At 41.8% G+C, this 23,173-nt stretch overlaps 1 protein-coding gene across 5 annotated transcripts in view; it reads right to left on the bottom strand.

Moving 5' to 3' along the window:
• Window positions 1-23,173, bottom strand: part of TMTC4 (transmembrane O-mannosyltransferase targeting cadherins 4) — a 275,681-nt gene that overhangs the window by 100,812 nt on the left and 151,696 nt on the right. For 3 of the 5 annotated variants that reach the window (XM_033948831.1, XM_033948832.1, XM_033948833.1), the window contains 3 exons: window positions 21,239-21,455; window positions 5,432-5,519; window positions 666-766 (listed from right to left, as the gene is read on the bottom strand). In XM_033948831.1, coding sequence (XP_033804722.1) covers window positions 666-766; window positions 5,432-5,519; window positions 21,239-21,455 — 406 coding nt within the window. Of the gene's footprint in view, window positions 1-665; window positions 767-5,431; window positions 5,520-14,043; window positions 14,262-21,238; window positions 21,456-23,173 lie in introns of those variants that run through there. The other 2 variants (XM_033948834.1, XM_033948835.1) reach the window with 2 other exon arrangements.

Here is a 23,173-nt window from a genome sequence, read left to right as displayed (position 1 = left end):
GGAGAGGGCAACCTGTCCTTATCTACTAAGTCTATCCCCTTCAGTACCTTGAATGTTTCGACCATGTCCCCTCTCAATCTCCTCTGTTCAAGGGAGAAGAGGCCCAGTTTCTCTAATCTTTCGCTGTAGAGATGGATGCATAGAAGAAATCATGTGTATCTGTCCAGTGAATTCAAGTTTTGAAACTTAAGCTTTTAGTTGCTTGTACTTTTATTGCATTTGAAAATAAAAGTTATTAGTTAAAAAAAATTGTTCCTTTATAATCTCAAGAATTTATTCCATCCCTTTAATTTAACTCCAGTGGGCTTAAACCACTTTCTCCTTAGAAATTACATTTAACATACCCATATGCCTATCTTCCTTTATTGAAGCACTTATTTCTTTCCAGTTCAAGGAAATTCTATAGCAATCGAAAGGTGTAAAACTATTGTGAGGCTCACCAACATAATATGAACAATTACTTTAGTACAAATTAATTAAAAATATAATTAGATCAAAGAAATTCTGGACTTATACAGACTTCAGTACAGTATTAACTTCTTTACAGATTTCATAAATTAGATCACATCCTCAGACTTATTTAAAACACTATTCTCTGTAATGTGAAAAATAACTTTTATTTTTAAAAATGGTTTTTATTACATTTGTTATGTGATAGTTCTTACCAATACTGTAATTCCTTGTTCCTTGCACAGCATAGCCACGGCACCCAGGAAAATACTCATCAGTAGCCATGATATAGAAAATTGTTTTCCTTCTTTATTATCTGTCAATTCAATACAAAACTTATGATTAAAATCTCAAACAATGTAAGAGTTAACAAAATGAGATAGTATACTAGAAAGCCAAAAACTGTTCATAGGGGAAAACTAGAGGGCAGGCAATGTAGCTACTAAGTAGTAGATTTAAAACAAACCGGAGAAAATATTTAATCAACGTGTAATTAAACTTTGGAATTCGTTGACGGAGAATGTGGTGAAATCAGTTAGCTTAGTAGGATTTAAAAAAAGGTTTAGATAATTTCCTAAAAAAGAAGTCCATAGGCCATTATTGAAATGGCTTGGGGAAATCCACTGCTTATTCCTTGGATAAGTAGCATAAAATTTGTTTTACTCCTTGGAAACTTGCCAGGTTCCTGTGACCTGGGTTGCTGTTACAAACACAGAAATGTACGTTTGGCGAGGGAAAAGCTTCTCCCCGAAGATCTTTTATGATTGAAACGCTTTAATGAGAGTCAGCTTTGGGAGTTTTTGAAACTTTACTAGTGCTGGCAATTGGTGTCAACCTTTGAAGATAAGTGTTGCCAATATCTGATATTATCTCAGCTTTGTTGAACATTTTGAATTTTATGTCATAAAAAGAGCATAAGCAGTCTTGATTTTGCAAATATTAAGGATCTGATATGCAGGCAGATATAATATGATTAGACCTGTGTTCCCAGGATGGAAATCTGTAATAACATACCCCCTTCTACAAAACCACGCTAGCGTTTTTTAGTGCAGAGAGCCGCGCTGAATGACCCGCGCTGCTCCCGACACTCATTGAGTTCCTATGAGTGTCGGGAGCAGCATGGGCCATTCAGTGCGGCTTCCCGTGCTAGAAACTGCTAGTGCGGTTTCGTGGAAGAGGGGGATAATGTTATAAGAGATCTTATGTTCTGAATTAGAGAGGCACTATGATAGATCCACCTGGTTTATTCTAAATTTGAAATCATTCAAGAAGTTTGTCTTTATAGTTGGGTTGATTCCTATGTCAATTTACAAGCAAGACTAAGAAGAAATTAATCAATGTGGTATGCTTTGCCCCTAAGTCTATACTATTTGGCCACTATTAGAAGCAGGTTAAAGGGCTTGATGGACCTTCGGTCTGTCCCAGTATAGCAATTCTTATGTCCTTATGTTATGTTCCAATTCAAAGCCCTTTTCATAGGTAAAAATGTATTTTATCTGTAGATTTAGGGGCTGTGAGTACATAAGAACTGCCATACTGAGACAGATTGAAGGTCCATCAAGCCCAGCATCCTATTTCCAACAGTGGCCAACACACATCTCAAGTATCTAGCTAGATCCCAAGTAGTAAAACAGATTTTATGCTGCTTACCCTAGGAATAAACAGTGAATTTCCTCATGCCATCTCAATAATGGCCTATGGACTTCTCTTTTAGGAAATTATCCAAGCCTTTTTATAAACCCTGCAAAGGTAACTGATTTCACCACATTCTCTGGCAACAAATTCTAGAGTTTAACTACATGTTGTATGAAGAAATATGTTCTCCAGTTTGTTTTAAATCTACTACTTAGCAGCTTCATTGCATGCCCCCTAGTCCTAGAATTTTGGAAAGAGTAAATAAGTGATTCACATCTACCCTTTCCACTCCACTCATTATTTTATAAACCTCTATTTATCACCCCTGAACCATCTCTTCTCCAAGCTAAAGAGCCCTAGCTGCTTTAGCCTTTCTCATAGGAAAGTTGTCCCATCCCTTTTATCATTTTCATCGCCTTTCTCTATACCTTTTCTAATTCTGCTACATCTTATTTGAGATACTGTCTCATCCATTTCCCTCTTTCATATCAACCCTGAGCCATCTCTTCTCCAAGCTGAAGAGCCCTAACCACTTTAGCCTTTCCTCATACAAAAGTCATCCCATCCCTTTTATCATTTTTGTTGTCCTTCTCTATAATCTTTCCAATTCCACTATATATTTTTTGAGATACAGCAACCAGAATTGCACATAGTATTTGAGGTGCGGCTGTACCATAGAATGATACAAGGACATTAATAACATTTCATCTTTGTTTTCTATTCCTTTTCTGATAATTCCTAACATTCTATTTGCATTCCTAGCCACTGCCATATACTGAGCTGAGGGTTTCAACTGATCCTCAATAATGACACTTAGATCCCTTTCCTAGGCAGTGACATCTCACATGGAACCAAACATCACATAGCTATAGTTTGGGCTCCTCTTTCCCACATGAATCACTTTGCACTTGCTCACATTAAACATCATCCTCTTGCAGTTTTCCACAATCCTCTTTCGATTTAACAACTTTTAGGCATCAACAAATTTAATTATCTCACTAGTTATTCCCATCTTTAGATCATTGATAATTTATTTATTTATTCATTCAATTTTCAATACCGTTCTTCCAAGGGAGCTCAGGACAATACACATTTTACATATTATATACAGACACTTATTTTGCATCTGAAGCAATGGAGGTTTCTCAGAGTCACAGGGAGTTGCTGTAGGCATCAAACTTAATTCCTCTGGTTCTTAGGCCACTGCACTGACCACTAGGTCCTTCACTCCTGTTCATGATAATACCTACCTCAATCCTCCCCCCCCTGACCTACACACTCCCTTCTCTCTCTAACCTCAACTACTTTGTCGCTTCTAACATTGTTCAATTGTTATGAACCACTTGTAATTTTTTTTTGATAAACAAATGTGAACCGCCTAGAACTCCTTGGGTATGGCGGTATACAAAAATAAAGTTATTATTATTATTAATTCATATAATAAACAATTTTGAGTGCAAACATCTCCTGTTACAGCCCAGAAGATTTAAATTATTTCATTCAGTATATTTGTGTATTTTTTAATTTAATTTAGTCTATTTGTGCATTTTAAATTATTTCATTCAATCTATTTTGTGTATTGTCTATTTGTGTATTTATAGTACAGGCAGTTCCTGGATTAAGAACAAGTTCTGTTTTTTTAAACCATTCTTAAGTTGAATTTGTGTGCATTTATGTTCTGTACAGTACACAGTTTATAAAAATATTAAAGAAATAGTTCTCAAAATAAAGTACTGTAGTTTAAATAGAAAGAAAGGATAGGAGGTTTCATTTACCCTGGTCCTGAGCTCTTCCTTCCTTCTCCTCCTCTGCAGTCATGTGGCTCCGGACCAGGCCTGTCTTCTTCTCCATTGCTCCGCTATGCCTCTTCACCAGCACCAGACCTTTCCTCTCCTCCTACACTGCTCTCCTGTGCCTCCATACCATACCTCCCCCCATGCTCTGGCATCTCTCTCTTCTCCTCCTGTTTCTCCCTCCCCCTCCATTATCTAGCATCTCGCATCTTTCCCTCCCCCTTGTCTGGTTTCTCCTTTCCCTCCCACCCTTCCCCATGGACCGTCATTTCTTTTTCCTCTCCCCTCCCTTCCCTTCGTTCTCCCTCCCTCCCTTTCTCTCCCCAACTGGGTGCAGCTTTTCTCTCCCCCTCCCCTCTTTCCTGGCAGGAACCGGAAGAAAGGAAAGCCCAGTGCTGTCAGAGCAGCGAATTGTGAATGCTGCCACTACTAGAAGAAGTTCTTGACGCTAGCTGCACCCGGGATGGACATCTCCCCCCACTCCCCCCCCCCCCACTCTCTTGGTACGCACTGCTGTTCTGGATGGCTCCTTCCTCCCAGCTGCACTTCTATTCACAAAGCTGTGGCCTTGGTTCCTACACACAACCAGAGGCCTTCCCTCTGACATCAGAGGGAAGGCTTTCGGGTCTGCCACTAGTAGCACGCAGGAGTTGCTGCTCACGGCTTTGTGAAAAGAAGTGCGGCTGGTTGGAGGGAGCTGGCCAAAGGTGGTAAGGAGGGAGGCACAAATGTGGGACACAGAACAGAGGGAAGGAAGGATGACGAGGGGTGCATTGGGACGTGGAAGGGACATGGGCTCTCTCCAACTATTCCGCAAGCAACTGAAAACTTGGCTCTTCTCGAACATGTAATTCTGTTTTCCCCCTTACTCTTCCATACTATATATAAGCTCATGTAAACCTTTTCCTTTCTCTTCTTATATTTTAAGTTCTTGTAAACCGTGCCGAGCTCCACTTCCATGCAGTATATAAACTTAAAGTTTAGTTTAGAAGAAGGACCCTGGTTCATAAGTATGAGTCCGATGCAAGTCAGATGTTATTAAACAAGGGACTGCCAGTACACACAATCCTTACTATTCCAGCACTTTTTCTATACATTTCATTATTATATGAAACTATAAAAATTGAAATTGTCACCAATATAACCAAATACAAATATCACAAAAGTACATTGCAAAAATACTGTCAAATTGTGGCTTATATTTGCATTCTTACGAATTTAAAATGTTATAGAGCTGGCTTTAAATATGCCAGTGTTCTGTCAGTGCTTCTCTTGATTAAGAGCTTTGCTAAAAAGCCAACCAGTTTGCTGGGTTAACTCTTGTCAATAAAGGAAAAAACAGGATTTACTTTCTTTCACATTTGTTTGTCCTTACTTAGACATATAAGTTCAGTTAGCTTCTCTTAGTCAGTTAATCAGTGACCTTGCCATTTGCATATTGTATCAGCTTAACTGTGTTTCACTGAATAATTAACATACTTAAATGGATAAATTCAAGTTAAAATTAATCAGTTTAACCTGTGATCTATAAATATGAAAAATATCCTACTTACATTGTAAAAATGCTCTGCAGTAGCCAAGAAATGATAGCAAGAAGAACAGGGCACATAACAGGTCTGCTCTGCCAACAACTCCAGCAACCTTAAGAAGAAAATTTTTTTTAAAATAAATATTGACAAGAAATGTATTTTCTGTAGCCAGTTGGATAAGACAAACAAGAGGGTGATGTCACTGCACATTACCAGAAGAGAAGAGCTTTCTCAGAGCTTAAAACTCATTGTAAAGGCCTGAGTATGTGTCCCGCTTATCGCTTGCAGCTTTTTCTGTGTTCAATATTTTTATTGGTTTATAACAACACAAAACATCTTGTCAACCAGGAAAAGAACAAAAGGAACAGCAATAGCAGGTATGTCAAACAAATATCCTATGTCAAATACAAATCTAAATCAACATCAAGAAGCAGATTAAATATGGAAATTGAAGAGAGCATACATCAGAGAATATGAAAGCAGGGAAATTGAGGTACAATACTGGGAGACGTTAGGAAGATAGAACTATGGTAATAGTGGATGTAATACGACAGAGAACTCAATGTCAGAGGGTATGAACATAGCTCATTAGAAACAGAAAGCAAAGAAAAATAGCAACAGTGACAGTAGGTACAATCATAAATAGGGCTGGTAGATTAAAGGTCCAAAATAGGATCCCAGATCTCGTGGAATTTTCGCAATGAGCCAAACTTTTCTGCATGAATACGTTCATATTTCACTATTGTAGAAATGCTGGCCCAATTGTAGAGCATATGTGGCAGAGGAAAAATCCTTCCAATTAGAGAGAATTACTTTCAATGCCAAAACAATTACGGTAATCCTCTCAGAAGAAGGGATTCAGGTACAGAAAGCATGCATACAGATTCTAAGAATTAATGCAGCTCTCAGAGAGCAACTCAGAATGTTTTTTCCATTGACAAAGGAGGATTGAATCAGGCACACATGAGAGAGATTCCCAAGATTAGGGTTGCTTATTTTTTTATGTAATGTCTAAGGTGACCATACGTCCCGATTTGAACGGGACGGTCCCGTTTTCAGACCTCCTGTCCCGTTGTCCCCACAAACAGCTTTGGGACGCCGAAATGTCCCATTTTCAGGGACAGCGTCCCAAAGCTGTGCTCGGGGACAATGGGACAGGTGATCACTTCCTGTCCCTCCCTGCCGCAAAAAAAAAAAGCCTCCCCATTTTCCCCCTGTCTGCTGCTCTTACTGCCCTGCCGCTACAGCTGCTAAACCCAACAGGAAATCTTCTTTCCGACGTCAATTCTGACGTGGGAGAGGACGTTCTGGGCCAATCAATCGCTGCCTGGCTGGCTCAGAACGTCTCTCCGACATCAGAATTGACGTTGGAAAGAAGACTTCCTGCCGGGTTTAGCAACTGTAGCGGCAGGGCAGTAAGAGCAGCAGACAGGGGGAAAGATGGGGAGGCTTTTTTTTTTTTGCGGCGGCAGGGAGAGAAGGAGATAGGTAGGCAGGCAAGCAGGCTGGCTTTGGCCAGGGAGGGAGGGAGAAAGGTAGACAGGCAAGCAGCCTGGCTTTGGCCAGGGAGGGAGGGAGAGAGGTAGACAGGCAGGCAGGCTGGCTTGGAGGGTGGGGGTGGGACAAAGTGTGGAAGGCAGTGAGAGGGACATAGGAAGGAGGCTCTGGGGGCAGTAAGGACATGGGAAGGAAGGAGGGAGGGAATAGAAAGGGACAATTGTTGGGCCTGAGTGCAGAAAGAAAGAAACAAAAGAAAGGATACACAGACAGAAGGAAACGCAACAGAGACTCATGAAATCACAAGACAACAAAGGTAGGAAAAATGATTTTATTTTTAATTTAGTGATCAAAACGTGTCAGTTTTGAGAATTTATATCTGCTGTCTATATTTTGCACTATATTTGTCTATTTTTCTTTAGTTACTGAGGTGACATTGCATATTTGAAAGTGATTTGCCTTGACATCTTTGAAAACCCCACCAAATATAAATGATAATTAACATTTTCTCTGCGTATAGTGTGCTTTGTAGTTTTTTAAAATTTTATGGTTACCATTATGAATTAATAAGATATGTGTACATAAAAATGAATGGAAGAAATTGGGGGCGGGATTGGAGGATGGGGCTAGGGTGGGGTTGGGGGCAGGACTGACAATTAATAGATGTCCCCTTTTGATGAAAAAAATAAATGGTCACGTTAGTAATGTCCCATATTTAGGAGCATCCCATAGAAAAAAGGGTAAGACTTGCTAGTTTACATAGACAGACTGGCCAGCCCCAACTTGACCAAATGTTTTCTTTATTGTGGATTTGTCTAAGCAGTTACAAGAAAAAGTTATAAACTGAAGAACAGGTTGCTGCTTTACAGCTCTGACAATTCTGACAATTCTGACAATTTAAGTGCCCTGTTGCCATGCAGTGAGAGTCTATTCTACAATTCCAACTGGTATACTGTGTTTCAAAAGAGAACCTATAAAGAGCTTGTTTTCTGCATAACTCTGCAAATTTATTCAGGATGATAAAATCTGACCAATTTCAATAAAATTTGGGATATAACAGTTATGTAGAAAACAAGTTTTGTATAAATTTTTCAAAACACAGTTTAGAATCTACATTTAGGTGCCTACAGTTCCCCAACCATAGACTTGATGTAACTGCAGGCCCCCAAATACTGTAAAGGCATGCATAACTTTTTGTATTCTGTAAGTTGTATGTGTACCTGACAGCCTCGCCCAAATCCCTTCCATGTATATGTTCCTTGTATTTACAAGCTATGCCACTTATACTTTACATTTGCCCTTACGGAACAGCATACAGTTGGTTTGCTACCAATTACCGTATTTTCGCGGATATAACGCGCACCATTGTAAAACGCGCACAGGGGTATAGCGCGCAGAAATCACGATGATATGTACAAAAACTTTTCTATACCGCGCTCAGGCATATAACGCGCATGCTGCCCGACTCTCCTCTGGCCACCCCGACTCTCCTTTCGCTCTCCCCGACTCTCATCTGGTTGCCCCGACTCACCCTGACTTTCGGTGCACTGCCCCGACTCTCCTCTGGTTGCCCCGACTCACCGTTCACCCGCCCTGACTTTCGGTGCACTGCCCCGCCTCTCCGTGCCTGTCCCCCTTGAAGTCCTGTCCCCCCTTGAAGGTCTGCCTGTCCCCCCTTGAAGTCCTGTCCCCATCCTGAAAGCCTGATGCCCCCCCTCGACGTCCGATTCTTCTCCCCCCCTCGGCAGGACCACTCGCACCCCCACCCCGAAGGACCGCCGACTCCCCGACAATATTGGGCCAGGAGGGAGCCCAAATCCTCCTGGCCACGGCGACCCCCTAACCCCACCCCGCACTACATTACGGGCAGGAGGGATCCCAGGCCCTCCTGCCCTCGACGCAAACCCCCTCCCCCCAACGACCGCCCCCCCCCCAAGAACCTCCGCCCGTCCCCCAGCCGACCCGCGACCCCCCTGGCCGACCCCCACGACACCCCCACCCGCCTTCCCCGTACTTTGTGTAGTTGGGCCAGAAGGGAGCCCAAACCCTCCTGGCCACGGCGACCCCCTAACCCCACCCCGCACTACATTACGGGCAGGAGGGATCCCAGGCCCTCCTGCCCTCGACGCAAACCCCCCTCCCTCCAACGACCGCCCCCCCCCCAAGAACCTCCGACCGACCCGCGACCCCCCTGGCCGACCCCCCCACCCCCCTTCCCCGTACCTTTGGAAGTTGGCCGGACAGACGGGAGCCAAACCCGCCTGTCCGGCAGGCAGCCAACGAAGGAATGAGGCCGGATTGGCCCATCCGTCCTAAAGCTCCGCCTACTGGTGGGGCCTAAGGCGCGTGGGCCAATCAGAATAGGCCCTGGAGCCTTAGGTCCCACCTGGGGGCGCGGCCTGAGACACATGGTCGGGTTTGGCCCATGTGCCTCAGGCCGCGCCCCCAGGTGGGACCTAAGGCTCCAGGGCCTATTCTGATTGGCCCACGCGCCTTAGGCCCCACCAGTAGGCGGAGCTTTAGGACGGGATGGGCCAATCCGGCCTCATTCCTTCGTTGGCTGCCTGCCGGACAGGCGGGTTTGGCTCCCGTCTGTCCGGCCAACTTCCAAAGGTACGGGGAAGGGGGGTGGGGGGGGTCGGCCAGGGGGGTCGCGGGTCGGTCGGAGGTTCTTGGGGGGGGGCGGTCGTTGGAGGGAGGGGGGTTTGCGTCGAGGGCAGGAGGGCCTGGGATCCCTCCTGCCCGTAATGTAGTGCGGGGTGGGGTTAGGGGGTCGCCGTGGCCAGGAGGGTTTGGGCTCCCTCCTGGCCCGATATTGTTGGGGAGTCGGCGGTCCTTCGGGGTGAGGGTGCGAGTGGTCCTGCCGGGGGGGGGATGTATCGGACGTCGGGGAGTCGGCCGGGCAAGAGGGCTTGGGCTCCCTCTTGCTCCGATCGTGGATGCGGGTGCGGGTGGGAGCGCGTGCGAGCGGTCGTTCGGGGTGGGGGTGCGAGCGGTCCTGCTGGGGGGGTGAATCGGGCGTCGGGCGGGGTGGGAACTATGTTTAAAAACTTTTGTATACCGCGCTCAGGCATATAACGCGCGAGGGGTATGCGCGGTACGTAAAATCACGTATAACGCGCGCGTTATATCCGCGAAAATACGGTAGGCATGTGCAAGGGTTGTTTGAAATGTTTGCTAAAAAAAAGCAAGTTAAACACATTTTTGGGGGAAAAAAAATCTGTTTTATTTCTCAATCGAGGGCTATACACAGAGTAGAATTGTGCAAGTGGCACCTACATCAATGGCCGCCTACAAGAACGCCGCCACTCACGTATCAATCATGCTACACCACTGTTTGCAGAATCACAGCAACCGCTAAACATAGGTGCCAGTAATATAGGCCTATATTCACAGTGCCTATGTTTGACGAGAATCACATCTACAAAGGCACCTAGCAGTGCATTAGGGCATTTCTGGCATAAACCACATCTAACGATACCTCTTTAGATGTGATTACAGCATCCCTTTTTGTAGGCGCCTATAAGTGTTTAATTTATTTAATGTTATTTTAATTTAACACCAATTAAAATGATTATATTAGGCGGCAGTAGGGCACCAACTGCCACCTATGGCACCTTAGTCCAGCAAGTTTACAATTTTTTCATCCTGTCAAAAAAATAGGTTTTGTCAAACTTTGTAAAATACTGATTGACGGCATTGATGACATCCTCATTTGACAAAAATATTTTCCCACCAATCCAAATGTGTAAGTTTGGGAATAGAAAAAAGTCAGACGGGACAAAGTTTGGGGCATAAGGACGATGAGGAATCAATTTGAAGCCTAATTCATGCAATTTTGCCAGCACGATGGTTGACACGCTTTTTTGCCATTGTGACAGTTGTACATTTTGTGTGCCAATCTTGGCTGTTTTTCCTTCAACTCATCTTTCAAATGATCCATCAATGCTACATAATAGGCTCCTGTTATTGTTTTACTCTTTTCCAAGTAATTGATCAGGATTATTCCTTTGGAATCCCCCAAACAGTGGTCATCACCTTCCCAGCTAACAAAATCAGTCTTTGCCTTCTTCGGCGTACTTTCACCAGTCATTGTGCACTGCTTTGACTACTGATTTGACTTAGGTGTATAGTGGTGGATCCAAGTTTTATTCACAATCACGAATCGACACAAAAATTCCTGCGGATTGCAATTAAACATAAACACTGCATTGAAATGTCCTTTCGCGTGCATTTCTGGCTGACAGTCAACAATCGCGGCACCCATTGTGCACACAGCTTTTTCATGCGCAGTTTTTCATGTAGGATATTGAAAGATTAGGTTTCTACCTATGATAATGTTCTTTCTGTTAGTTCCTAGAGGATTCCATATGCTAGGGGGCTCATAATTGAAAGAGAAAAACATCCAAAAACCGGCCTAAGTCGGCACTTGGACAAACATTGTCAAAATACGTCCAAACGCTGATAATAAAAACGGGTTTTGGACGTATTTCTAAACGACCTAGGTCTCCATAGTGCCGCTGAATGACCATCGCTAAACGGGGCGGTTCAGGAGTGTCGAGTGTGGGAGTTGGGCGGGACTTGGGCTGGCTTAGACTTAGTCGTACAGCATGTATAACCAAAAGTTATACAGCCCAGGATCAATGGAACTTGGACGTTGGGACTTAGACCATTTAAAACATGGTCTAAGTCACAAAAACCCACCTAAAGTCACCAAATAAGCACTGCAAACACATAATACAGATCCCCACACACTTCCCTAATGATCACCAACCCCCCCAACCCCATAAAAATCATAATCACACCTTTAAAATTCAACCTCCAGACCATCATCACCTGGCAGCCTGGCATAGGAAAGCCTAGTCGTCCAGCACAGAGGCGGCTTAAGCCGTCTTGGGAGTGGGTTAGGGACTCATGGAGAGAAGGACCCAGGCCCATAAGCCCCTGTAGTCTCTGCATTGATACTTAAACATGTGCACTCCTCTATACACCCCCAAAACCCTTTTTTACTGGCATATAAGTGGCTCCTGCAGCCATAAGGGCTATTAGGGTGGTAGATAAGTGGGTCTAGGGGATTCTGGAGGTGGTTTGGGGGGCTTACCATGACCTATACGGGAGCTGTAATGAGGAGAAGACATGGCACCCTTTTTGTGAAGTTCACAGCAGTGCCATGTAAAGTACCCCACTATTTATGTGCCATGTCTGGGTGTTCAGTCCATCACTTTGCAGACCCCTCCTACGTCCAACAGGGCTTGTTCTAAGCGTTTTTGACTTGGATGAAAATGTGGTATAAAGATGGACGATTTAGGGACTTGGACGATCAGATTGGCAGGATGTATAGTTAGACGATTTTCGAAACAAAAACAATTTTGGACATATTTTTCAAAAATGTGTCCTAGGCTGTTTTTTACTTTGGACGACTTGCGACTTAGACGAAAACGGACTTAGACGTTCCTTTCGATTATGCCCCTCTAGGTGTTCAATCCCAACCCATAATCCGGGTATTGCAGGAATTCACATATTTTCAGAACACATAAAATCAGTTCAGTCCCAAAGCCAAGCACATACCTGTAAATCCAAGACAAAGGGGGTACAGAGGAGAATCCCCATCAACACAAGTCACAAACTGGTATGCTCTGCAAAATATTAACAAGTAATAAACAGGCACAAAGGCAACTCAGAATAAACTATTGATGAACAATGTAGAACTAACCTGCTATGTGCAATGAGCACTACAAGGAAGAGCCTTCGGCAATGTGCATACTCATAAAAAAACTTCCTACAGGATCCGGCAACTGGCTGGAAAATCTTCAAGCCTGTAAGGAGAATACACAAGGCAGAAAGAAGCAGGCTATTCCAAACCACTGAGTGTATGCAGAGAGGGCAGATCATATGGAATCCTCCAGGGACTAACAGAAAGAAGATTATTTTGGTAGAAACCTAATCTTCCATTCTATTTGTCCCTCCTGGATTCTATACGCTAGGTTACATACCAAAGCCATGGAAGATAGGTAAGGACAGAAAAGCCTGCCCACAAATTCGAGGTCCTGAAAAATGGCAGCAGAATGCACCGCCACATCCATTCGGTAAAACCGGAAAAAGTATGATGAAAGGACCAAAAGCCACCCTGCAAATTTCATCAGGATGAATTGCGCATGATATCGTCTATAACGCCGCCACCTTTCCTGTCAAGAGCGCTGGAAACAAAATCGGCAGCTGCGCGCTACGGGCAATGTAAGTTGCAGAAATGGCCATTTGAATCCATTGAGTGATCGAGGACTTGGATGCCGGCCCACCATGGTGAGGTGCAGCAGTGAGAACAAAAAAGTGATCAAACAGCCCAGAACTCAGTTATCCTTTCCAACTAAAGGAGCAAGATCTTCTGGAAATCTAATATACGGAAGATCTGATCTTCATGCTCTGAACCTGTCATATGAAATGTAGGTAATCTAACCTTCTGATAGACTTGGAAAGCCGAGACCACTGCTGACAAGAAAAAGGTACAGTATGGAGGAAAACACTTGTGTCTATCACATGGGAAAAAGGTTAACTGCAAGAAAGAGCAGAAACTCCAAAATACATCGCACTGAGACAACTGTGACCAGAAAAACCCTTGTGAATGTCAGGTCCAGAAGAACTACATCCTATAGTGGTTAAAAGGAAGCTTCATCAAGGCCTTGTAAAATGTGGGGCACAAAATAATAGGTAGACCAAATGAGGATGAGTAAGTTTATTGAAAAATGCTTCCAGGAGCAGTGCCCAATGTGTTTCACCTGTGTGGCTTCTTCAGGGCATATAACTAAATGATAAAACATATAAACATAAATACAATATAATACAATTGACTTAAAACAATATTAAGAGATAAAAACCATAAAAATACTTGTCATTAAAACCTCAAAAGGAACATATCAAGAATTAGTTCAGATGATGCTAGAAAGGAATATTTTGTATCAGAATAGTCTTCTGCATCTTGAGAGACCTGAATATTCTCTCCCCATCACTAGGGAGAGCTGCATGCTGGAAACCTGCGCCATGGCAGAATCTACCTCAGGCTGTTCAGAACTTCAGACCTGCCAAAGAGCAAGATTCAGGAGATAAAGCAGAGACATAGCTGTAGCAGATCAAAAAACACTGACCGGGATCGCATTGTTCTGAAACCTGTCCCAGGATCCATGGACAGAATGGAAAAGGCACAGGAGAATGGACCAGGATCGAAGCATGGAAAATGAAAAATTCAAATGGAGCTCTTATAAAACACCAGCCTTAAAGAGCGGACAGAAGCCCGATGAAAATGCGAAGAAGGATCAGAACCTCCAAATCCGGATGTTCAGGGATGCCGAGGATGTGCAATGAACTGCAATAAAGGGAACAAAATATGCTTTACTGTCAAATAAAAATAAAATAAAAGCCATGATAAAAGTGTTGATACATGACAATATGTAAAGAAGGAGAATCAAAGAAACACAGAGAGATCCAATTCACTATTCAGTCCTGCTGGTAACAAATTAGTTTAAATAATAGCATTAATGCTCAGCTTTATGCACATTGTATCCATATTTTTCTAATAAAGTTCATTCATTTTATATGTGTTGTCTTTTCTATGAGGTTATTGTTGATATATTTTTATTCTTGTATATTTGTTGTAATACATATTTATCTGGTGACTATATGGTTGTTTATTGTATTTGATGATAAGGCAAATTTTGTTCCTTTTATTGCAGTCCTTGGCAGATCACTCACCCCATCACATGTTTTGCTATTATCTATACATTGGACACTTTATTTCAATCTTCTGTTTACAGCCAGAGAACATGTGCTGTTTCATTTGATTACCAGTTTACACCTTTTCACAACCATAGCACAATATCATTTTTAATAACTATTCACATTTTTCTCACTTTACACACATCTTCCTAAGATTCATTCTCACGTCACATATACCTCTTATTAAAACACTGCATGCACTGGTTTTATTTAATCATTTGTGTATGTGAACTCCCATTAATCCTTTTCAGTAATATAGGTGTTAAGTCTTGATATTCACTATGTATATGAAATCCTCGGCTCAATATGAAGTGGCGGCTAAGAAAGCAAATAAAATGTTAGGAATTATCTGGTAAAGAATGGAAAACAAAGATGAAAACGTTATAATGCTCTTGTATCGCTCTATGGTATGGCCGCACCTCAGATAGTATATGCAATTTTGGTCACTGTACCACAAAAAAGATGTAGCAGAATTAGAAAAGGTACAAAGCAGAGCAATGAAAATGATAAAAGGGATGGAACGACTTCCATATGAGGAAAGGCTACAGCTGCTAGGGCTCTTTAGCTTTGAGAAGAGACAGCTCAGGGGTGATATGATAGAGGTCTATAAAATACTGAGTGGAGTGTAAAGGGTAGATGTGACCTAATTGACATAGTACCTCATGAAACACTTCTGAGGAAATTAGAAAGTCATGGAATAGGAGGTAATAGAATGTTAGGAATTATCAGGAAAGGAATGGAAAACAAAGATGAAAATGTTATAATGCCCTTATATCGCTCTATGGTACGGCTGCATCTTGAATACTGTGTGCAGTTCTGGTCACCATATCTCAAAAAAGATATAGCGGAATTAGAAAAGGTACAGAGAAGGGTGACAAAAATAATTAAAGGGCTGGGATGACTTCCCTATGAGGAAAGGCTAAAGTGGCTGGGGCTCTCAGCTTGGAGAAGAGATGGCTCAGGTGATATGATAGAGATCTATAAAATAATGAGTGGAGTGGAAAGGATAGAAGTGAACCACTTATTTACTCTTTCCAAAAATACTAGGTCATTATTGAGATGACTTGGGAAAATCCATTGCTTATTCCTAGGATAAGAAGAATAAAATGTGTTTTATTACTTGGGATTTAGCTAGGTACTTGGGACCTGGGTTGGCCACTGTTGGAAATAGGATGCTAGGCTTGATGAACCTTTGGTCTGTCCCAGTTCTTATCATTCATTTATTTTTAGTAATGTACTGTATGTATCAGTTTTAATATTAATTTTAGTTTGTCTACCTGTATTTAATATGTTCTTATTTTATGCTACATTATTAAGCATATTTATCTTATTATTAATGTAGATTGTTTTTTGTATACCCCGACGCAGGTGCTGTGTACTGAAACATGGCTCATGCTGGGTTAGTAAAGATGGGTCAATAAAGACTAGCTCCAATTCATTGAGGCTTATGATGCTTTGTGCATGGTCAGAATGCTCTGGCCCATTTTCTTATTGGAACTGGTTATCAAGAGCATATTACTCCACCCTATGCTCTCTTCATGGCTCCCCACTAAATGAACCTTATCACATTCTTTATTCAGTCAGGGATATTTCCAAATTCCCTCTCCCACAGAGATGTGCAAATTGGATACACACCATCATGTCATTTTCTGTGGCTGCATCAACATTATGGAATATACAGATATCACCTGGAAAATTTTCTTTATAATACTAGTTATCTTATAAGGATATGAACTTCAAGCCTTGATAATCTTTGAACATGGCATTCAGCTTCATCATAGGAAAATGTGGTAGGGAGGTTCTGGAAGCCAAATTTAGGCTCTTAAGTAGAAAGCTAAAATCCAGAACCTCCAGGGTAGCATTTTCAGAATTGCTTCCCATTCCATGCACAGGACCCAAGAGACAGGCAGAGCTCCAGAGTCTCAATGTGTAGATAGGAGGTAATGTCCTCTTATGGATTAAGAATTGGCTAAAAGACAGAAAACAGAGAGTAGGATTAAATGGTTAATATCCTCAATAGAGAAGGGTAAATAGTGGGGTTCCCCAGGGGTCTGTGCTGGGGCAACTGATTTTTAACATATTTATCAATGATATAGAGATGGGAACAACTAGTGAGATAATGATATAAATAAATAAATTTGATGACGACACCAAGTTATTCAAAGTTAAGTTGCAAAAAGACTGTGATGTTTAATGTGAGCAAGTGCAAAATGACGCATGTGGGAAAGAGGAACCCGAGTTAAAGCTACATGATGCAGGGTTCCACATTAGGAGTTACTGCCCAGGAAAAGGATCTCGAAGTCATTGTTGAGGACACGATGAAATCCTCAGCTCAGTGTGCAGCAACAGCTAAGAAAGCAAATAACATATAAGGAATTATTAGGAAACAAATGGAAAACAAAAATAAGTATGTTATAATGCTTTTGCATTGCTCCATGATGGAACTACATCTCACCTCAAATACTGTGTACAGAGAAAGGAAGAAAATAATAAAGGGGATAGTACGATTTCACTATGAGGAAAGGGCTCTTCAGCTTGAGAAGAGATAGCTGAGAGAAGATGTGGTACAGATCTGTAAAACACTGAGGGAAGTGGAACAAGTAGACATGAATCGCTGGTCTACTCTTTCCAAAAATAATAGGACTATAGGGTACGCAATGAAGCTACTAAGTATATTTGAAACAAACTGAAGAAAATATTTCTTCACTCAACATGTAATTAAATTCTGAAATTCACTGCCAGAGAATGTGGTGAAAGCAGTTAAATTAGCAGGGTTTAAAAAAGGTTTCAATAATTTCCTAAAAGAAAAGTTTATAAGTCATTTTTAAGATGAGCTTGGGAAAATCCACTGCTTATTTCTTTGATAAGTAGCATAAAATCTATTTTACTCTTTGGTATCTTGCCAGGTAGTTGTGATCTGCCTGCAAAACTGAGAACCCAAAAGTGGCGGCCTCCCAAGTCACCACACTCACTCTGATCTCCTTGGGAGGCACTGTCTGAGACTCTGCCCAGGAAGAGGCGAAACATCTGTTGCCTTTTTTTTACCTTCCTGTTTGGTTTTTTCCCCTTTAATTTTTATTTAAAATATTTCTATACCGTTTAGAACTAAACGGTTTACATAATTTTCATACATAAAATTATAAAAAACAAAACAGACACACAAACAATCCTCTGAGATCATATCTGCAAACTAACACAAAGATTCGTGTAAATAGATCATGAATAATTTAACAACTATGCCAGACAAAGAACTTATTGACTGGAAAAAGTCATCTATAAATAATTGTGTCTTGGATAATTTTCTAAACGAACTCTATAACATTGTAAACATTTCAAGCCCCTGTTTGCCTGTGTCCACTATGTTAACTAGTCCTGGACATGGTCTCCTTACCTTGACTGTCCTTATTGATTTTTAACTTTTGTTCATTGTTTTTAATTTTTGTAAAACACTTTGGCTTAACTATTCTTGTTAAAAATTGTGGTATATCAAATAAAATAACTAACTGTAGCTGCTTCCTGTAGGAAACATATGCTGAAGAGATTGCCATGCAAATCCATCTAATAATAAAAGCCTTAGATGCTGGCCTGCTAAGCCGGGAATGACTGGTAAGCACAAACAAGTGGTCAGAAAAGCAAAAGTCATTTATTCTTTCCAAGTACTGGAGTAAAGCTCTGTGGACATCCAGCTTCTTCAAAACTCTATCTGGTTTGTCAGACCCTGTGGATTGGAAAGCAGGCAGATGAACCTCCTGGTTGATGTGGAAATCTAACACCACCTTTGGGAGAAAGGAGGGCACCGCATGGAGAGTGACTCCCTCATCCATAATTCTTAGGAAAGGTTCTCTGCAAGAAAGCGCCTGCAGCTCCAAGATTCACTGCACTAAAACAATCGCCACCAGAAACACAGTCTTAACTGTGAAGTCCAACAGAGACCATCTTTGAGGGGCTCATATGGCGCCATAGTGAGACCCTTCAGAACAATGTTAAGGTTCCAGGTTGGAAAGGGATGTTGCAGAGGAGGTCTCAACCAGAAAGCTCCCCGGAAGATCTGGTCACATCAGAATGAGCCATCAATGAAGATTTGCGATCCGCAGTCAGGAAGCAAGAGAGATCTGCTACCTGCACCTTAAGAGAAGCCACAGCCAGGTCTGATTGAAGGAAATCCAGAACAACTGGAAGGGGAGCCTGCTGCATCTCTACCTGGTCTTTAGCACACCATTGAAAAGTCTGCCAGGCCTTCGCACAGGCCACCAGGGTAGAGGGTGTTTTAGCCCAAAGCAGCATGGCAATAACCACATCAGAATAACCCTTGCAAACTAGCTCTGAGTTATCAAGAGCCATGAATAAGAACAAAGTGTTGTGGATTCTCTAGGAGGAGTGGACCCTGATTGAGAAGATCATGATGAAGAGGCAGTCTAAGAGCATCGTCCTGCTGAGGACGTACCAGGTTCGCATACCAAGACTGGTGAGGCCATTCTGGAGCCATCAGGATCACAAGGCCCGGATGAGATGCAATCCAGCAGAAGACCCTGCCCATCATAGATCAATGAGAGAAGATGTAAAGTAGAACCATTTGGCCTTCACTTTCTTGGCTGAAGCCATCAAATCATCACTGGTCTTCCCCAGTGCTGCACAATTAGAGCGAATGCCCTGCACGAAAGCAACTATTCTCCTGGGTCCAGAAACTGTCAACTTAGAAAATTGGCCCGAACATTTTCCACTTGTGGGTCATGGAAAGTTGAAGGTGGGCTTCCACACACCAGAAAATCATCTGAGCTTCCAGTTGCAAGAGGGCGCTCTTTGTGCCCTCCTGCCTGCTGACATATGCCACTGCCATGGCATTGTCAGAGAACACCTCTACAGCCTTTCCCTTTGCCTGAAAGGGAAAGGCTGTAGGGGTGTTCTCCGTTTCAGGCGTCTTCTGGAGCCTTCAGGGCCAGACGAATGGCTCTGAGCTCCAGACGATTGATGGGCTATTTCTTCTGATGGGGAGTTCACTGGCCCTGAACTGAGTGATTCCCGCAATGAGCTCTCCAGCCAAAAAGTCTGGCATAGGTTGTGGGGGTTATCCAGTCTGAGATCTGGAGAAGAATGCCCTTGGAAAAAGACATATTCTGAAGTCTCCAGCGGAGGCTGATCCTTGCAACCTTGGTCTAAGGGAACTGCATCTGAAGAGGATGTTCCTGCAGAGATCACCGGGACAAGAGAGAGTTCTGTAGAGGTCGCATATGGGCTCTGGCCCAGGGGACAACTTCCAGCATGGTTGGCATGGAGCCCAGCACCTGTAGGTAATGCCAAGCAGTTGCAGATTTTTTGAAAAGTTAAAAAACACAGAAATAGAGATTTTGGAGGTGGGAGACCTGAACTCTAACCCCAGGAACCCTCAAATTTTGGATTTTCTGACCCACCCTGATTCTCTCATAGAAATGAATGGGGTTTTACTCACAGTTCTCTGATGGTGCCTGCCTGCAGCCTGTTCCATACAGCTGAAAGGTGGAAAGGACTTTTCTGCCTCAGATACTTCCAGCGACTCAACCAGACCATGGAATCTTCAGGTTATAAGTCAGATGGACTGACCTCCACCCCCCACCAGGGACCTTGGAGCGAGACGGGGGTGGGTAAATACACAGCTGGTACCCTGATACCTCGAGGGTTCTTACTCAAGGCGCTCACAGCCTGCACTCATGCCACTGAGAAACTCAGAAGGCAAGCCGGCTCCCAGGGGAATGGACCCTGAGCCCAGAAGAAAACACATCAGGCTGGATCTCCAGGTCCACCTGAAAGTTTGCCCTGCAGAGCTATAGACTAGAACAGCGGATCTATGTTCTTTCTCAGGCAGAGAATCCCCAAGAATGGATACCGAAATCTCCATAAAAACAAACTTTAAATGCAAGAAAGCAAAAAAGCTAACCTTGTTATTAGCATGTTTGCCTATATTCTATTTGAATACTCAATTTACTCTGGTCCAATTTTTGTCCAAAACAGACAATTTTCTTTTCATTAATATAGAATCTGAACAGCTGTGTCATTAGCTTAACTTTTTGCATACATATAAATATATCACTAAAGGAAATCAATCTACAGTACTATAGATGCCTTTTTACTAAGCTGCGGTAAAAAGTGGATTTTGCGTATGTCACGCCTATATACTAAGGCCATTTTTCCACATGGGTAAAATTGCCGATTTTTCTATTTCCAGCATTAATGGCCACACTGTAAGTTTCCCAATAGCAGGTAAGCCCTTACTAACTCCTGTTTTGTAGGCAGTAAGGACTAATGCGCTAACTATGTACTAGTCAATTAGTGTGCAGAAATGTAGCTGCTGTAACAGGATATGCTTACTCTTCACTCACCGCCTCACCCTCATCATGCACATACAAAAATTACAGCAAGATGCCTAAGTATGTCTCTCATATCTCTCATGTCTCTCATACAGTTAGCCCTTTTTTGCTGTAGTAACTGCATGCATTAGTACTTACCACAGCTTAGTAAAAGGACCCCTTAGTGATTTGTAAAAATATACTGAAAACATACTAAATATACAGATATGTAAATATGGATACTTACACATTCAGTATGCAAAGGGTGTACAGCAAAGAGCAAAGAAGCAAACAGTGATGCTTTTGGAGCAAGGTTTAGTCTTCTTCCTTTACTATTGTATGTCAAGCCACCAAACAATATTGAGAAGACATCAAGCATTAGCAGAGAAACAATACAGTGTAGTATTATATTGACAACATGAAAACCAACAGGATGGTAGCCGCCAGCTAAAAGGTAGTTAACCCTGCAGCAAAACAAAAATCACATCTATTAGTGATTTATGACCTACAACAGAAACTGGTACAGAAACAAACAAAAATATAGTTGAAATTAGACTTCAGCAAACAGTGATAATATTATATATTAATTGGACATTTTGTTAATAGCCAAAATAATATATTATATATGAACGGGATTCTCTGACTATTAAATGTAGAAAACCAAAAAAGACCACCATATGAGAGACATATTATTCCACTGGTGAAGCACAGATGTTAAGTTTGATATTATCGAGTCAGAAGGAGAACTTTTTCCCTGCCTATATCCTTTCCCGTTGATTCCTACCAGTCTGGAGCATTGGTTCAACACAACACTACATAGCATATTATTAGATGTGGGTATGGTGATTTAACAATCAGGCATATAAACTTGGATATGTTGCCTCTGTTTCGTTATGCTATGATAAAAATGACTATCTCATTTTAAGTTACTCTTGTCAGTGTCTTAATTTGGATTTTATGCTGTTGTGTAAGGGGGGACTGGAAAAAACAAACAAACACCCCACCACTCATCCATTTGCCTGCAAGGAGTATATAGTTTCTGGTGTTTAAGCACATTAATAAAAAATAATAATAATAATAATAAAAGTTTATATACCGCAGGACCGTGAAGTTCTATGCGGTTTACAATGCTTAGAAATGTTACAGATTGAGTGAATAAACAGAGTTACAGATTGAATGAACAAACAAAGTACAGATTTAGCAAAATCTTAACACACTCTCACGGTTTCTTCATATGTCCTTACTGATCAAATTCATATATCTTCTCACCAACCACTTATACTGTATATTCACATATTCATTTACTAATCACTTTCTCATGTCTCAAGTTCTTACTACAATATTGTCTTATGGTGTCTCTATATGTTTTTATTTAAACATGAAGAAAAGTACTCATAAAGGAAAAGAAAGAAAGCTCAATCCAAGAAATTTTTACTTTTAGGGGATTCCATCATCAAAGGCATTAACCTTGGAACACAAATCCAGGAGCCTAAAATAGTGAAGTGTCTCCCAGGATCCTCAGCTACCAGGAGTACCAAACAAATACTGTCTATAATTAGGGAAGAAACTAAGGCCTTCTTTTACAAAACTGCGATAGCAGTTTCTAGTGCAAAGAGCCGCACTGAATGGCCCATGCTGCTCCCGACGCTCAATGAGTTCCTATGAGTGTCGGCAGCAGTGCGGGCCATTCAGTGTGGCTCTCTGTGCTAGAAACTGCTATCGCAGTTTCATAAAAGAGGGGGTTAGAATTCTAAAGCGGATGTTGTTATCCACAAAATATGACTAAGGATTACATTATTTCATTAGGGTTCATGACACAGATAACTAGGTTTATGTTTGTGCAGGCGTATGATTATAGCATATGATTTAGAGAGAAGACTGGCTATCTCTGGTGTTGTAGTCTTGGCATTATGGATTCTGGTTCTAAAGTCAGCCGGTGCTAAAGTCAGCAAAAAGATTTGGTAAAAAAAAAGTAGGATTTGAGTGCAGATTTGAATTTCTTTTTTTTTATATAACTTTATTCATTTTCGAACTTACAATAAGTGTGTCAACATGTTAAAACAGATTAACAATAAGTATATCACTTAATAATCATCAATAGTACAAATGATATATTCTTATCTCCCACCCTTCCCACCCCTTCCTATTATATAATCAATACCTTGTACAATATGTAATCATA

The sequence above is a fragment of the Geotrypetes seraphini genome, chromosome 6 (assembly GCF_902459505.1).
Source record: "Geotrypetes seraphini chromosome 6, aGeoSer1.1, whole genome shotgun sequence".
NCBI lineage: Eukaryota > Metazoa > Chordata > Amphibia > Gymnophiona > Dermophiidae > Geotrypetes > Geotrypetes seraphini.
Note: the sequence above shows the minus strand (reverse complement) of the source record. Positions and strands in the feature narration are given on the sequence as shown.